The sequence below is a fragment of the Lissotriton helveticus genome, chromosome 12 (assembly GCF_964261635.1).
Source record: "Lissotriton helveticus chromosome 12, aLisHel1.1, whole genome shotgun sequence".
NCBI lineage: Eukaryota > Metazoa > Chordata > Amphibia > Caudata > Salamandridae > Lissotriton > Lissotriton helveticus.
The window spans coordinates 542,972,484-542,991,359 of NC_136073.1; the positions used below are offsets into that span (position 1 = coordinate 542,972,484).

An 18,876-nucleotide genomic window follows, 5' to 3' on the forward strand; every position below is an offset into this window, starting at 1 on the left:
CCGGCCACGATAATAATGTCCTCCCTGATATCCAAATTACTCAGGAGGGTGTCTAAGCAAGAGAGTGTTGGAGATTCTCTTGTTATGGGTGATGGCCTATTGTAGATGTTTACTAGGAAAAGTTTTTTCCCTTCTCGTACAGTAATTTTTAAGACCAGTATATCAGGTGAGTTAGCATCCACCACCTCAATATTCACCCTTAGGTTAACTTTCACCCAGGTTATCAGCCCACCCGAGGGTCTTCCGCACCTAGATGGAATAGCGCTAATCTCATACGATTTGTACCCTAGTCTATGTTTGATTTCGACTGACCAGGTCTCTTGCAACATGCAGAAGTCGAAGGAATCGATAAAACTTGCCCATTCGGGGTCCCTTAGATTTTTTGAGACCCCTGCTATGTTCCAAGAGACAAGTTTAAATGGTTGACTTATTTCTAGTGCCTTTTCCAAGGATACTTTTTCCACCTCATTACAATTGGGGAAAACCTCAAGTTGCTCGACTAAAGACCCTTCTGGTCTAATCAAATCCTCCTGGGGAGGCAATAGATCATTTGGGTGAATAACACTTCCATTTAATGTTTGTCTATCCCCAATTGTTGGTACAGCCATGGGTAGGGATCCTGTGGTCGCCATAGGTTCAGTTTCATTAGTGATACCATTAGTGATACCACCAGCTCTCAATAAACCAAGTTCTTTTCCCACAACCCCCTCCCCACCCGAATTGACAATTTCAAATACATTTCCCCCACTCCCACAGGACATATGGCATCAATCACAATCATCTAGTCCACTAAATATATCGAATCTATTAGTGGTTTCTAGGGGTGTGAAAGGCTTCAGATGGTCCATTCTTCTGTTGTTAAATTTGAGGGGTCTATAAGGAACAAAGTTCCAGCCAAGGGGATCGGGTACGGGCACGGGGTTTGGCGGGTCCTAGAAATCCCTAGGATTTTGTCTAATTGGCGGTTGCAATGTATGTTGGGTATTACCAGCCCTCTGTATAAATGGTGGATAACAGCTGGGCTGGGTTTGGGGTGCTGTTATGTGCGAGGGTGGTTGATGTTGAAAAGGGAATACTACTGACCTAGGATAAAAATATGTCAGTGGTCTAGGTATTATGCAATTGCTGGTAGTGCCTGGCGGCCAGTTTAGTATGAATTGTACAGCATTGGGGTCCCTAAAATTCACAACCACCACGTCGCCCTCAGTGTTTTTGGGTCTACCTCCCAGCCATTGAAGACGACGAACATGCACAATTTCGCCATTTACATGATTTGCTATTGGCCTGTAAAGACTTAGCCAGTGCATGATCTTATTTTTTAATTGAGCAAAACCCTCCCGTTTGTTAGGTTGTAACACAGGGACCCCTGTTAGAACTACCACAAAGGGCACTGCCTCTGGTGGTAATTCGGGAATGGGAGCCTGTTTGGGTCTCCCCCAGCTGGACTTCGGGCCCCCCACCTCTGCTGTAGTTCTTCCCTGGGGAGTGTTAACCGTACCATTTGGCGGCTTGCTTACTAAGGTAACCGGCATGGGATCTGGTTTGTTGTGTGAATTTTTAGGCGAAGGGATTAACTTAACAGTAGTTTTGTTACCTTTAGACATAGAAGTGGAAGGGTTGGCCAACAAAGTAGAATTAGCTGTAAGAGCTAGAGCTACTGGGATAGATTCAGCTTGGGTGACGGTCTTATGCATTGCTATATTGGGAGCTTTGATGTTATCAACACCCTTGTTTCCCAGTGCCCGCTCTATTGAACTTAGTCTAAGTTCCACTTCAATCAGCCTCTCTAGAATTGAAGCAGAATAGGTTTTAATTAAACTTTCTAGAGTATCTAAGGTAACAGGATCACAATTTGCTTGGGGCGCTTTGTCCATCATGGAAGCTTCCATGTCGCCCTCTATCTCTATAGGCATACTGGGTCGTAACGGTGGTGTAAAGGTAACCCCTACTGTAGCTATTAATGGGTTATCAGTATTATTAACGAATTTCTTCGCCTTTTTCCCAAAGTCAGCATGACTTAACTTGGGTTGTTGTATATTCCCCCCTTTGCGCCTCCTCTTGCAAGGAGGAGGTCCATGAACCCTTGGAACTGGCATGGGTTTCTTTCCCCCATTGCGCGTTATTTTAGTTGGTATAAGGGCAGATGGCTTTGTGACATTAGGGGTACTCATATGGATAGTTGGAGGGGTGTCATTTATATTCAGTTCAGGAGAAGCAATTAGGGATGGTGTGATATTAATAGCTTCTAGTGGCTGGCTGTCTGATATGTGTACAATAACGTTAGCTAACTGGAGGTTTTCATTGGTGCAGGCAGGAGCTAAAATTAATGGTGATAGTGGACGGTTTTTCATGCTTTCCACAGAGCGACGGCGTTCAGCTCGGCGCTCTGCTAAGGCAGTTTCCAAGGGAATATCTGGGGAAGCCTTAGTAAAGTAGTCATCAAGTGTTTTGTTTAACAACCCTCCCTGCTTATCAGACATGATAAATGTTCTAATCTGGTGGTACACAACAAAGACTATAAAAGCCCAACAAGATTAGACCAATGCTTAAACTATAAAAGTAAAGTACCAAGGGGTATTGTCCAGTCCGGTCACCTCAGTTCTCTGAGGGCCTCAGAGGGCCCGCCCTTTGCCCGGGCTTAGCCCCGTGCTAAGCCCCGCGCGCGTCCCGCGATGCGTTTGGAAAGCGTCAGATATAAGGCAATGAGAGGAGGCGGGGCACGCCCGGGAAGAGGCACCAGCTGAAGGCAATCAGAGGAATGCTGGTCCTCGCAGTCCCGGGCTCCCGCAGTGTGTGTCCTCGCAATCAGGCTCTTCCACAGTCAATCCCCTCAAACAAGGCCACAACAAAGGAAAGCAGCAAAGAGGCCAGCGAATGGCAGGGCGGCCACAGAACACCAAAATCCTGCTGCGAGCGGCTCCCGCGGAGCGGGGGCCGCGAGCAGTTATGAAGCAATGAGGGGAGGCGGGGCACGCCCGGGAAGAGGCACCAGCTGAAGGCAATCAGAGGAATGCTGGTCCTCGCAGTCCCGGGCTCCCGCAGTGTGTGTCCTCGCAATCAGGCTCTTCCACAGTCAATCCCCTCAAACAAGGCCACAACGAAGGAAAGCAGCAAAGAGGCCAGCGAATGGCAGGGCGGCCACAGAACACCAAAATCCTGCTGCGAGCGGCCCCGCGGAGCGGGGGCCGCGAGCAGTTATGAAGCAATGAGGGGAGTCGGGGCACACCCGGGAAGAGGCACCAGCTGAAGGCAATCAGAGGAATGCTGGTCCTCGCAGTCCCGGGCTCCCGCAGTGTGTGTCCTCGCAATCAGGCTCTTCCACAGTCAATCCCCTCAAACAAGGCCACAACGAAGGAAAGCAGCAAAGAGGCCAGCGAATGGCAGGGCGGCCACAGAACACCAAAATCCTGCTGCGAGCGGCTCCCGCGGAGCGGGGGCCGCGAGCAGTTATGAAGCAATGAGGGGAGGCGGGGCACGCCCGGGAAGAGGCACCAGCTGAAGGCAATCAGAGGAATGCTGGTCCTCGCAGTCCCGGGCTCCCGCAGTGTGTGTCCTCGCAATCAGGCTCTTCCACAGTCAATCCCCTCAAACAAGGCCACAACGAAGGAAAGCAGCAAAGAGGCCAGCGAATGGCAGGGCGGCCACAGAACACCAAAATCCTGCGGCGAGCGGCTCCCGCGGAGCGGGGGCCGCGAGCAGTTATGAAGCAATGAGGGGAGGCGGGGCACGCCCAGGAAGAGGCACCAGCTGAAGGCAATCAGAGGAATGCTGGTCCTCGCAGTCGCGGGCTCCCGCAGTGAGTGTCCTCGCAATCAGGCTCTTCCACAGTCAATCCCCTCAAACAAGGCCACAACGAAGGAAAGCAGCAAAGAGGCCAGCGAATGGCAGGGCGGCCACAGAACACCAAAATCCTGCTGCGAGCGGCCCGCGGAGCGGGGGCCGCGAGCAGTTATGAAGCAATGAGGGGAGGCGGGGCACGCCCGGGAAGAGGCACCAGCTGAAGGCAATCAGAGGAATGCTGGTCCTCGCAGTCCCGGGCTCCCGCAGTGTGTGTCCTCGCAATCAGGCTCTTCCACAGTCAATCCCCTCAAACAAGGCCACAACGAAGGAAAGCAGCGAAGAGGCCAGCGAATGGCAGGGCGGCCACAGAACACCAAAATCCTGCTGCGAGCGGCTCCCGCGGAGCGGGGGCCGTGAGCAGTTATGAAGCAATGAGGGGAGGCGGGGCACGCCCGGGAAGAGGCACCAGCTGAAGGCAATCAGAGGAATGCTGGTCCTCGCAGTCCCGGGCTCACGCAGTGTGTGTCCTCGCAATCAGGCTCTTCCACAGTCAATCCCCTCAAACAAGGCCACAACGAAGGAAAGCAGCAAAGAGGCCAGCGAATGGCAGGGCGGCCACAGAACACCAAAATCCTGCTGCGAGCGGCTCCCGCGGAGCGGGGGCCGCGAGCAGTTATGAAGCAATGAGGGGAGGCGGGGCACGCCCGGGAAGAGGCACCAGCTGAAGGCAATCAGAGGAATGCTGGTCCTCGCAGTCCCGGGCTCCCGCAGTGTGTGTCCTCGCAATCAGGCTCTTCCACAGTCAATCCCCTCAAACAAGGCCACAACGAAGGAAAGCAGCGAAGAGGCCAGCGAATGGCAGGGCGGCCACAGAACACCAAAATCCTGCTGCGAGCGGCTCCCGCGGAGCGGGGGCCGCGAGCAGTTATGAAGCAATGAGGGGAGGCGGGGCACGCCCGGGAAGAGGCACCAGCTGAAGGCAATCAGAGGAATGCTGGTCCTCGCAGTCCCGGGCTCCCGCAGTGTGTGTCCTCGCAATCAGGCTCTTCCACAGTCAATCCCCTCAAACAAGGCCATAACGAAGGAAAGCAGCAAAGAGGCCAGCGAATGGCAGGGCGGCCACAGAACACCAAAATCCTGCTGCGAGCGGCTCCCGCGGAGCGGGGGCCGCGAGCAGTTATGAAGCAATGAGGGGAGGCGGGGCACGCCCGGGAAGAGGCACCAGCTGAAGGCAATCAGAGGAATGCTGGTCCTCGCAGTACCGGGCTCCCGCAGTGTGTGTCCTCGCAATCAGGCTCTTCCACAGTCAATCCCCTCAAACAAGGCCACAACGAAGGAAAGCAGCAAAGAGGCCAGCGAATGGCAGGGCGGCCACAGAACACCAAAATCCTGCTGCGAGCGGCACCCCGAGTCCGAGTCATAATGTTGGCTTTATTTATGGAGGAAAGATCAAATACATTCCAGGGCACCCCATTTCTCAGCAATATTGTCAACAATATACAGTATTATGGTCCATGGTGTTAGACGCTAAAGGATCAAGGATTATGTGTACTGATCTCTCGTTTTCATTGATGAAAAACAGGTTCAGGTGTTGCTTTAGTGAATAAAGAGTAGGGGACAGTATTTTCTTGTTTTAGTAATGGACGGAGACCCTGCCCTTTAATTTGACTACACCAGCGTCACCACTTCCTAACCAAAACCCTGCAACTGCTTGTGACCTGTGAAAGCATAATGCTCGAGGCATGAACAAATCATCATACAACTAATGAATATCTGCCAATGTACGGATATTGTTGGTGATCCCAGTGCTGTGCAACATGTCAACTCTCAATGAAACTCCAATGCCAATATATAAGTTGCATATGGAAACTCATAAGATATAAAACATATTACATTAGCACTGATTTTATTTTCCAATATTGAGTGTCATCCTACATCTAATTACTCATCTTATCATGCACTACAACTTCCTCAGCTTAATACTGCTTTCTTTTCAAGTCTTGCCTACCTATTTTTTGTGGGAGAACTATTGTCATCAATAGAATATACAGATGGAGCTTGGTTCAGCCAGTTGCTCGTGAGTCAATAGCTTTCAAGTCTGTCTCTGCTCCCTGCTTCTCAGTAGATGGCTTACCTCCCTAATCTTGACTTAGGCCCACACAGAGGAGCATTGCTGTTGCACTATGGTTTAATTGGCTAAGAAGCTGTATCTTTGGTATCTTGCATTGTAATGCCTGCAGGGCTATTTTCTATTCCTCTCTTTCACTTTTCTGATACTCTCCTACAAGTTGCTGTTCATCATACTTTAACCTCCTGTTTTTTTAACTGTATCCCTCACTCCCTGCCTCTGCTTGCCCTTCCATCAAAGGACCAAGCATATTCTAGTGGATTTTAAACCGTTCCAAGATGGCCACCCATGTGTGTGCATGTGCAGTGGCCACATTACCATAGGTTTCCCCATACAATTGGGACAAACCAAAACAATCCAAGCTTTGGTACAGTAACTAGGTCTATGTCCCAGTGCCTCAGGCAAAATCAATTGGCTTTGCCAATGCGTGTTTTACTTTTACATTCCATCTTACTTTTGTCAGCCATGACAACTTTCCTCTAATGGTTCTCACTTTCTTTTCGAGTATTCATTGCGAGACACGATTTTGCATGTATCCTGTCAAATTAATGCAATTTGTTTCCTATTTGGAAAATATAGCGTTAGAAACTTTTGTTTTTGATCTTTTTAGCATTTATACTTTTGGTAAGATATCCATGTGAAACCCCCAAAAAGAACACATGATGAACACAGGATGAATACCAAAAGGCAACCACTCATGGTCTCCAGTGGGGGTTGGTATTCCCGTCATGGCCCTCACTTTACATTAAAGAGAAATGGTTGCTGGAGTGGTATCTTGTTTAGACGCACAAAGCACTCCGCATCCAAAAAGCCACCATGGGAGGAAGATCCTTCTCCTACCTGGCAGCCAAGACCTGGAACTCCCTACCCATCCACCTCCGTCTTACCCAAGACCACCTCTCCTTCAGGAAGCAACTCAAGACCTGGCTGTTCGAGCAGTAGCGGACCCCCCCCCCCCCCCCCCCCCCAAGCACCTTGAGACCCTCCGGGTGAGTAGCGCGCTATACAAATTTCCTGATTGATTGATTGATTGAAGCACTCCAGGCAACAGCATGAGGTACATTTCACTGGAGCCACAGTGGGGCTTTGAATGCTCATAGACTTTAAGCTTAACTCACAAATCCCTCAGCAGGGGAGCAGACCTTCCCTTCCTAATTGTTCCCAGCAAACTCTTCTTCCTCTTGGGGCCTCCAGGATGCCAGATATACATGCCTTACTATTGTTTCTCATCAATAGGGGTGTCCCAGAATCATGCAGAACCTGGCAAATTAAAGCAGTGTAAATACAGAGGTTCTGCCATGAAAATAATAATTGTTTTCCATGAGTAAATCTGTCCACAAAATTTTAGGACTATCAATCAATGATACACAGAAGCACACTACTCACCATAAATAGTACTAAACATGACAAATGACAACCACAATGTTTGCTCGAAAATGAATGGACGATATAATAGAAAGTCATATATTGTATGTGATGATACATTCAGAAATGCTAAAGGACAAGACTAAATACAGACTGTGAACAATGTTTGTGACATACATTTGTGTCTCATAAATAACACAAGGGCTTACACAGAAGATAATCAAAATATTAAACACAATTAACATATATACGGAAATCTTCTTTAGCGTCCAGATGTACTAGATAACCCTAACGAGACATATGATTTTCATCCTGTCGTGTACATGTCTATTTGGGCGTGGTACGACTGTTCATATCACGTCGAACTTTCGACCCCCAGACAATGAGTGTGGTTAGGCAACATCACCTTGGGGTCTTCATCAGGACTATAAACATGATAGTGCACAGCCCGCTATGGAAGTTTTTCAAAGAAAAAAGAAATCGAGTACTCTCCTCTCTCATTTAAGTCAGGACCTTACTTAGTAGATGAAAACGTCAAACCCGCTTCAGGTATCATGCAGGAGCCAAATGTGCGCTTACTCTATGGTAGATTTGCTTAGTTTCAAAGTAGATCACCAATTAATGGTCATCCTAGATCCAGGAGCACCAAGTGCTTCCCAGGTTCCGCGGGCGTGCTGAAAAATCAGTAATGCTCGGTCGACCATCTCTGGTCATTACTGCAGTAGTAACTAGGAATGTTTACATCCTTGGAGGAACAAAGAAAATATATAAAACTGACTGTCAAATTGCTTCCATGAGGTGTTTTTGTTTTGCACTTTATGAGATGATTGATTTATACCAAATTCTTTAATTCAAACAGTTGCTAAATCTTTTTGATTAGAGTGTTTTAAGTCACAAATCTGCCTATGAAATAATTGTTGAAGAGGCACATGCAGTTTTGTAATTTGTAAATGTGTGAATATATTAGGTGTACTTGTTTCGGTATACGTTTTATGAGAGACTTTTTACTGGAATTAAATGCTATAGTAATTTTACGTTTATCAGTTTAATACATGAGTAATTTCATGCTTATTGAGTTAATGCATGGGTCTAAGAGTGTCTGGATAAAAACATGTTTGCATGCAATTGACAGATTTCCAAATAAGATGAAACTACTTCTCATAGGGACTCACATTGCCTGATCATGACTAAAGCACCAGAGGATAAGTATCATCAGAGGTACAGCAGGTCCTCCCCAGGGTTCGAGATTCTTTTCAATTATAAAAGGGATAACTCAGAAAGCAGCAACTTATTAAATCTGGCTTAGACAGCATGATTTTATTTTAAGTTTTCAGGAAAGAGAACTTCACCTTTCTTCAATCAGATGCCATTTGATTAGTTGTTGTGGTTAATGATGCATGTCTTTTAGGCACCAAGAGATCGCTTAGCTTGTTTTCTGTGCTATATAACTAACCAGTATTACATTTCCCAATAGTTTAAAAAGTGGGTCCATGGTTTTCAAGGTTGTGCAGATTACACACTGTTTCTTCCGTGCATGGTTGGTAGAAATTAAAGTGTGCCACAAACACCATCCAAGAGCTAACTATTGAATTTTGTTTCCTGTAATATTTGAATATCTTGCAGACACATCCTAAGAAGCCGTGATGATGGCCATATCATAGTTCAGCCTTCCGGAAATATTGTCAGTAGAAAGCCCTTAGACAGAGAAACCAGTGCTTGGAGAAATATAACCATCGCCGCCCAAGAAGTTGATGTGCATAACAGTAAGTAGTTCCATGCAAGGCATTCTCCCCTCATTCTAGGCTTTTTAGAAGCTTTTTTGGGATCCGGGTCACTAACATCCAGTGAGCCCTGGTCATCTGATAGCATTAGCATATCTGTCGAAATATGAATAATGTGTCCAGATACACATTTTGAGGCAGCTTCACCTTCTGACACCATTTAGTGATGGCTGACATTTGCTTCTATGATATATAAATACACTTAGAAGTGACAGACTGGGGTCTTCTAAAGTGTGGTGTCTGGGACTAAGACCCTGGCTGCTCTCCCTTTTGGGACAGCCCCTCCCCCTTGGGACACCACTGATTCCTTCCAGGATCCATGCTACTTACCCCCTTTACCCATTCTGTCTTTCTAACTTTCTCTTTTTTTGCCCTCCCGTTTGTTATCTTTCTTTTTAAGTATCCAACACCCAGTTCTCTTTTACCTTCTGTTTCTCCCCTGTGCCTCAGTTGCCTAATTTCCCTATTATATTCTAAACTGTGGAATAAGGTGGCTACTTGGTGAAGGTGATCTGAAGACAGGCCCGCACCTTCGTCAATGACAAATAATGAAAAGGTAGATCAGATACAAAACCAAGAGGCCATCCCTGTCCAGCTGGGGTGATAACATGACAACTTGTCAGAAGATCACATTATCTAGAGTCTCTGTACTAACTGCTGGTGCATCCAGTGTACTTGGTTCATATAAATACAGTTAAGAGAGTCAAGAGACATGCCTTCAGTTTCCTGAACAGTACAGTAAAAAGAGACCTCAGATCTAGAGCTCAGAACAAATCAGCTTCTTGTTAGCTCCAGAGAGCTTTCCAGGTTGAAGGTGCATGTCCATGGTAATCAGGTGGGGAAGTGCTGAAATTAGCCTCCACTTGGGTGGAACAAATTATAACAGTCCTTTACATAATAATAGTGTGCGATCTTACCCTCATTAATAAGACATTGGGAGGAGACATGATTTGTGCTATGTGACTTGTGAGAAAAAAGGGATGAGGAACTTTTTGAAAGTCAGTGAGCAAGAGTTAGGTGGAAGAGATCGGGGAGAAATGGTGGGTTTTCGAATCTTAGCTCCAGGCGTTGTAGGTAGTGAGTGGCACTAAGCTCAAACCCCACCTCTTCACCAGGCCAGGGAGAGACCGAAAGTTGGTGTCAGTGGCTTCATATGCATAAGCAAAGGTTGTACAACATGGAGGTTGCTTTGTTGGGGTTAAGGCAACTTTGTGGAGATGTCCATAGTGGTTCTACCTATTTCTGATTGTAATTCTGCAATCAGAATGACATCCTTGCACCAGGTTCAAACTTAGGGGCTCATTAGGATGGCGGACGGACCTGCGTCCGTCCGCCACCCTAGAGGAGGAGGGACCGTCCGCAGGGGCAGCGGTGGTCCCTCCAGTGCAATTAGGATGTGACCGCCAGCCTGGCGGTCACATCCTCAATATTTAACATTGCGGCGGGTGCTGCTTGAAGCAGCACCCGCCGCATGGTTAAATATGCATGCTTAGCATTTGCATGCACAAAGCGGCAGGCACCGCGCGGTGCCTGCCGCTTCGTGCATGCAAATGCAGGGGGGTACCATAGGTACCCCCCATGTGCACCTCCCACCCCCCCAATCACCCTGGGGGCCCGCAACGGTCCCCCAAAGAAATCACTGTATGCCTTTCCACGGCGGAGAATCCGCCGCGGAAAGGCATCTGTTTTCCGCCATCCTAATATGGCTGGCGGTGTCTGATAGACACCACCAGCCATGTTAGAGCTTTTCCGCCGCGGTCGGAAGGCGACCGCGGCGGAAAAGCTGCGGACCGATTTTGAGACCCACCGCCATCCTAATTTGGCGGTGGGTCTTTTGTGCCTCCCCAGCGGTTTTCCCGCATCCTCCGGGCCGGCAGTGGCTTCCGCCGGCCCGGAGGATGCGGGAAAACCGTGATCGTAATGTGCCCCTATGTTAGCAGCATTGTCAAAGTCCCCCCATGTGGGACAGGTATTCTAGCACTTGATTACGTAAGTGTTCGCATTACATTTGGGGTCATATTTCAGCCCCATAAGAGCTTAGCCGTTTCTGTTATCATTTGCATGGTCTTAGTTGACATCTTTCCCCCCTGCAAATAACAACCTATTCTTTTCATAGGCTAACAAGCGGATTAGATATTGATTTGATTTTCTGGTGTATGACTGCTGTATCATTCTGAGTTTCAATCCACCACCATCTTGTGGAGTGAGTCTTGATTGCTTTTCTACACTCCAATTGGAGAATCAGAAGTGCTATAAAATTACTTGGTTAACCAAAAGAAAATACATCCAATCCTGAACCCTGAGAAAAAACCTTAACCACCCCCTCAACTACAAGACAAAACAAAATCATTTGGCACTCAACGGTGTAATTTAGTTGGCATGCTCTGAGAATAAGAATTCCCCAGTAGTATTTACACCAAACAACCTGAATATTAAAGCACTTGAAAAATAGGAGCCAACATGAACTGTATTATGTATGAACATATTAGATGTCATAAAGAGTGTAAAATATAAAATGAAGGTTCACCAGTTCTCAACCATTAGTATCATTTTCATGCATAATCTTTAGTCTCTTGTTTATTGGTATACCACTCCAAAACAAAAAATAAAACCAGGAAAATAATGAAATAAAAATAAAATCTCAAATCACAGGATGCAAATTCATTACCACCACTTGTATTGTTTCAGATCCCATACCGGGTAAAGAATCTCTTACACATGTCTCTATCAAGGTTCTTGATGAAAATGACAATGCTCCTGAATTTGCTGAGCCATATGAGCCCAGAGTGTGTGAAAATGCGCCTCCTGGAACGGTAAGTCTTCTGCTTTTTTTTACTCACAAGAAAGTTTCTGTCTATTCAGCATGACTACAGGTCAGGTGAGCAAGAAGCTGACAATAGGTGCCTCAGACCGAGGGACCTTGAGGTATAGATTTGTCCCTACACTGACGTATATCTCTGCAGTGTATAGTGCTAACCCAGGTTCCCCTAGGCTTGGAATTAACCATACTTTCCTCTGAGTGAGTCTGGAAGAATACCTCTGTGGATTGTACCTTTGCCCACCTACTTCAAAACATCAGAGAGGCAGCTCAAACCAGACTGTGAGGCTCCAGAGATTTACATTGTCGCTGAAAACAGCATAATGGAATGCCATTGCGACAGTTGTGAACTGCAGGCAGTAATCTGCAGTGACAACGGATAGAGAGATGTGGAGGAAGTGAGTCTACCCATGGATGAGGTGTTGTAAGATGTCCCCTAAGCATCCAATCCAGTTGGGCTGCTGACACTCTCCCTTCCTCGCCCTGTGGACTCCCATTTCCTGGCACTAGTCTCCTTGACCTGTAATAAAGGATTCACCCTCTCCACAGCATAGTGGAGTGCTGACAGAGGAGTCCAAGTGAACTAAGGGCAATAAACTGCTGACAGCAGCAGCCACACTTGTTTTCCATTGCAAATAGAAAAGAACTAAACTGGCTGTTGCAATGCCCTCTGTCTGCCAACAAACACACTGTAAATTGGAATACCAGTCACTCATTTAGATTGTTGCGATTCTCTCTGCAGTAGCTCATGTGTAATCGCGTTTCATATATAGATTGATGTGATTACACTTGAAATAGCTCCATGCCCAATGCAACTACAACCTTCCAATTATCAATCGAGCATGACATTAAAAACACAATGTCTACATTGGTCTCTGAGAGCATGGGAGCAGCAAACCTCACTCTCCACCTTGGAAATAGATAAAGTATTCACACAGCAAAAAGAAAAGTCCCTTCATTCCTCATACTATGGATGACCCTTCCTGCTTAACATCCTCATGAAAATAGAAATTGGCTCACATGCCCAAGATAATCTCCCTTTTTCATGCATAGCAACAGAAGTAGAACTTCTTCATAGTGGAGGTGACTTTCTTTGACCATTTTTCTGCCTGATTGCAGAAGCCCCACAGCATGAGAATGAGGCTTGCCACTTCATATTTATTCTCTCCCATCAACTCTCCATACAAGTATTCACATTTTACTCTGGATGAGTAAAAATCACTCTAATCAATGTTTTTGTAGTCGCTTACTAATTAATCTAGTTGAGGGATTTAGAGTTTTGCTTGCTATCATTTACCCTGAAACTGCGCTAAATCCCTACTAATGCTACACTTCATCTGCATTTTGCTCAGTATAACCCACTGCAATGACTGCTCTCTCTCTAAACAATGCTCTAAATTAGGAATCAACTCCTTTAAATCACATAAGATTCTTAGAGAATTGCCAGAAGCTCTCATTGTCAACCAATGCCATTGCTCATAGAATGGCTTCCTCAAAACGAATCTTCTACTCTTCCCACACAACACAGGCCAGTGCCTAAACTTTCTACGCATTTTTCTATAAACAAACAAGGGGCCCGATGAGTAACTAAGGACCCCGGATATCAATTATTTTAGCAAACAATGGTCCTTAGAGAGGCACAATATAGAGGAAAAATAATATCTAGACCTAAATGGGTACTATATATGTCCTGTGTCAAGCCGGACATGGAATTTTAATATGACAATGTGTTTAAAGATGGCAAGTAATATACAAAAGAACAATACAACGGGACAATGCACCCAATACATAGGACAGGGAGCAAACGAAACAAACCATGACGGCATACCGTTGCCGTCTTCATTGAAGCAGATGCCCGCTGTCAACACCTTCCAGATCACAGAGGCAACAACCTGGCCTCGCCATTATCGAGCCGGATTCTAACGAGTAAGAGCTCCACTCTATCGTTTTAACCCATACCCCGCATTAAACTACAATAGAAAGTAGTGCTCATTAACTGCATCAACCGCCCAACGGAGCCTATATTCCTTCCCAACACCACGCCGCAAGCGGCCCAATGGTCCGGCATTTTGGTACATACCAGGCAATTTTAATTAATTAGTCCTGATGATGATCCCCTTAACTAATGAGTTTGGGATCGAAACGTCGTCGACAATGCAAAATAGTACCACATGGTCCAATGTGTATAAGTGTGGTCACTATTTGGTTTAGCTTGCTGTATTATATGATTAGTACAAGCTTCCACAGCTCCAGCTTTTGCCTGTAACTTGTTTTGTTTATTCTGTCATTGTTTGTTTCGTTTGCTCCCTGTCCTATGTATCGGGTGCAGGATTGCGTCCCGTTGTATTGTTCTTTTGTATATTACTTGCCACCTTTGAACACATTGTCATATTAAAATTCCTTGTCCGGCTGGACACAGGACATATATAGTACCCATTTAGGTCTATATCTTATTGTTCCTCTATATTGTGTGTCTCTAGGACCATTGTTTGCTAAAATAAACTTTCTACACAGACAGTTTGAAATCTCATCATCGTCCATAATCCCCTATGGATAAAAGTTTAAAGTTTCACCTTCTATTCCCTACAAACAAAGGCTCTCTACCTCAATTTTCACCAATGGAAAATTATTGTTAAAAGTAACAATTGAAATCTGGCCTTATATGACTCTTTTTCAACCTCTCAGCCCAATCTCTGGAAGCCTTCTACTGTCAATCTTCAATTACCCTTCTCCCAATCTGCCCAAACCTGGCAATGCCTCTATTCTCTCCTAGCTCCCCCTCTGCACTTTTGCATTTCACTTCCAATCTCCCCGCTCTCACCACCAAACTATCCCCTACCATATTCCCTACTCCTCTTGTCCTTACACCATAACCGGTCTCGCACACCCCACTCACCCTCGTTTTTTTCTCAACTAACAGCCCTCCCACCTTACATATGACACTCATCCACCCACTCCCCCTAGGACCAACCTAAATGCTCACCATACTCGAATGTCCTCTCCACCCAGACATAATACTTCAGCCTGCCCTCCTGGGGATCTCTTTATTGTCTCCTTGAGTATGGTCACAGCCTCTCCATTATCTTGCTCCTCACAACAAAATCTGGAAATCAGACCACTTAACCTCACCCTTAATCTGAACTTTTAGCTTAACCAAACTCATCTTGCACCATTACTCTCCCTTTCCCCTTATCTCTTATCCTCTCTATCTCTTCCATATAATAAACTTGACATGTCTATACCACAAAGATATTGTCAACCATAAGACATCAGAAAGAACCAGATAGATTAATCCAGAATGCAGAAGTCCCTACTAAAAACCACCATGAGGTTTAAAAGGACTTTTACCCACATTTTGTTGTAAATGAATCTAGGACCCTAGTGTAATTTTTCCCGATTCATGCCCTTATATAGGTATAGATTATCCGATCCTTATATAGGCATAGAAATCATTACCATATTTAGACTGAGCCTATGCAGCCCATATACGGCATGTCTACTTCCACTAAGTTCCAAGAATCAACAACGATTTCTTAGAGAAACCCGCCTTTTGCAGCTAGGGACTTCCCCTTGCCTGAATACTTATTTATCTTGGAAATCATGGAGTTTTCGAAGAACTGAGTCTTTAATGACGTTATTAAGTCCAATCACACGTCAAACTAGGCACCTTCAACGTATAAATATGCCTAGATTTGCCCAGACAAACACACGGTGGTTTGGAGCAGATCGACTAACTACTTGCCCGATGCCCTGCAGCAGCAAGTGCCGAAGGAAGCCGACCCTCCAGCTAACGCACTGAGAGACGCTGTCTTTTCTCCTGCCGAGAAATCCAGCTCCAGTGTTTCCAGGCTACCCTTGCGGGTTGCTGGGAAATCGAGTCCTGAGAGAGAGATGCAAGACCTCCTTCATTCTAAACCAAGGTACGGAGTTGATTAGACCCTTAGAGAATTCTTGGATAGACTCTTGGCAGAGAAATACTAAACTTAAGCTACTCCTCACTTACTTCTTCCCTTGTACTAGACTTAGGATAAGTACACCGGGGTAGGCGTATTTTAGAAGCACCAGTTGAGTACTTTTAGTCATTATTTTATCACTGTATGTATTTTATATGTTTTAGGCAACTTATGGCTTAGAAACCATATCATGCTTTTACAGTACTACTTTATAATACTTTTCGTATTATAAGCCCTGTATTTTATAACCAGTATTACGATTGTAGCAGTACATTTCATATGCTTGAGTAAGAAGACTGTTTAATAAATACTTTTTATTGAAAACGCCCGTCTCTCTATTTTCTCAGCACCTCTGGTGAAACGAAGCATGCACGATTGACTGAGTAAAATAGCTATCTATTGTTTCCGCGACTCTAGAGATTGATTTCTTATTCTTGGGAAACAAAGTTGTCATGTTTATGCGGTTGTCAGAAACTAACCCTTCTTGTGAATTCGAGAAAGTTTCTAGTGACCTCTGAGCTAGCTGGCACTCACAATTAAGTTTAATATATTCGGTAGAGACCTAATCGACCTCAGCCCTACATCTAAACTACAGGATATATTATTCCAATGCGCAGAGCCTATTGGGAATATAGGAACTACACTACAATTTTGTTACATGCTTCACCATCCAGAACGGCAATGCATCTGGATGGGCTCAATCGTGAAGGGATCATTGGTATTTCAGGTATGAAAAATATTCAAGTAAATTATATTACTTAGAAGGAATCCCCAATAATGTCCTTATTGGTGGGGTTCTCAGATGAGGTTGCATACGGATAATAATTACTCCATCAACATAAATCTTTAGGTCTACATGTTACATGTTACGGCCGATTTTAGATGCCCATTTAGGTCAAATGGTTTTTCTCAGGACCAAAGATCCCTTCCTATAGCAGTGACCTGACATGGATCAGGGGTGGTGGGGCAGAGGGAGGGGGTAAAAAAACAAAACACTGTCGCCCGTCTCTCCTCCGTCTTCTTGCCGTGTCTCCCAGCCAGGAACAAGAAGTACCCAGGCTTCACTGAGCCAATCACAACGCTGCAATGCAGTGTTGTGATTGGTCTGAGTGCCGTGGTCTGGCGCTCAACCAGGGACTGGGAGACTGGACATGTTATCAACCTAGGCTGTTATGCAGTCTTGGGGGCGAGAACATACAAAGTGCGCATAAATATTTGACCGGCCGGAGACAGCCAGCAAAACATTCATGCACACTTTCAGAGTGCCCACCACTCCTCCCCCTGCTCCTCTGTGGGAAGAGCAGACCCACCCCGCCCGCCCCGCCAAGCTGACGCAGCAGGAAAAAAGAAAATGATAACGAGTTATCATTTTATTTTTCCTTTATTTACACTGCTGAAAGCAGTAGTTCAACGCTGCTCCGCCTTAGCGGGGAAGCCGCCACTGCCCGCCTAATATAAATTGCCAAATAAGCTGTGTAGGTCACTATTGTGGTGACAAACTTATAAGACGCACACTGTTATGCATAAATATGTTCTCCCCGTGGAGTAACTGATTTTATCCATGGTACAGTAGGGGAGAAGCGAGTAGATTGTTCTTTTAATCAAACTTGCATCAATGAGAGTGACTGGCTGTTGCACTTGAGTGTCCTGCCCCTCAAGTATGCACTCTCCATCAATTGCATTTCCAAATCCCTTCCTTCTTCTCTGTGCTGCCTACTACATAATTGCTGACCTACAGGTAAACACTGCTTATACCTTTCAAACGCAATTGTGCACTTCAACCTGGATATAATGGTGCAGACAGAAATGTGGCTCAATGTTTCTTCAATGTCCTAGACCTTCTTCACCACCACAAAACTCCATACTCTAATGCAACCATGAAGTCATACATAGTGGTGGAGTAGCAGTAATTCACATGAAAACGCTAAATTGTAAACAACCTCCTACAGAGCCCTTCCACTCCTTCCAATGCCGTTCTCTTGATCCTCTCCAAATACCCCAAGTCTCAGAAACAATGTAATTTACCACCCTCCGGTGAAAACAGCATACTCGTTGAGGAATGCATGATATTTATGTTGTCATGACTATTAATCTCTGAGACCCTTGTCTTCCTTTATGATTTCAACCTACAGGTTGAAGAAAATAAACCTGTTAGCCTGTTCTCTTCCTTTTTCTGAAACAGTGATCTCTTACAGCACTGCCTGACGGCTACACACTACAAAGGCTCCATTCTAGGCCTGATTATCTCAAAGGAATCTATCTGATGCCTGACTACCCGATTCTGGTGGATTGGTCCAACCTCCTGCAAATTCCTTTCACTTTATCCTTTCCACTTCAGAAATGTTCAGGGCAATTTAAAAGAGGAAAGACATAGTTCAGTGTTTTTTGTTTTTTTAGAACATTGACATCAACACCCTCACTACCACGACTTGTGAAACCCTTCTCACCCCTAGCTCCCAACAAAACATTAATGCCTAAGCAGATGAGTACAAGAAGTGCATGGAAACCCAAATTAATACTTATGTTGTACTAAAAAGCAAGAGGAAAAGTGCTAAATGTTCTCTCCCATGGTTTCCAAAGGATCTCAATACTTAAAGGAAAATCCTGAAACATCTCTCCCTGTGTAACCTGGCTAGTCTCAGTATTGACAGAAGACAATACAAGGTGAACATCTTCAGCGAGAAATTTAGCCACATTAAATCTCTACTACACAGCTCAAAGCATCCTCCAAAACCTCTATTTAGCGTAAACAGTGTAACAATCATTCCCACACTAGTACAACCACCAAACCAACAACCAACGGTGAACAACATGCACATTTCTTTACAAAGAAAGTTACTTCTATTGAGCTTTCATTTCCGTCAAGATCAGACAAGCCTACTTACCACATACTGAGCCGCAAGCACAGTAGAATCAGTTGCACTTTGACTTAGTCTTTAACTCAAAGCTACTTGAAACTGTTACTAAGGTCAAACATTCCAATCACATCTCCAATGAATTATCTTAGTATATGAGCAAAGAAATAGCCAAACTGCGTATATCATACTGGAC

General features: G+C 45.3%; 1 protein-coding gene across 4 annotated transcripts in view; it reads left to right on the forward strand.

Annotated features, from left to right (window-relative positions):
- The window catches only part of CDH5 (cadherin 5), a 243,126-nt gene that overhangs the window by 165,834 nt on the left and 58,416 nt on the right, over positions 1-18,876 (forward strand). For all 4 annotated transcript variants that reach the window (XM_078670396.1, XM_078670395.1, XM_078670394.1 and 1 more), the window contains exons 8-9: positions 8,897-9,036; positions 11,743-11,867. In XM_078670396.1, coding sequence (XP_078526522.1) covers positions 8,897-9,036; positions 11,743-11,867 — 265 coding nt within the window. The remainder of the gene's footprint in view (positions 1-8,896; positions 9,037-11,742; positions 11,868-18,876) is intronic.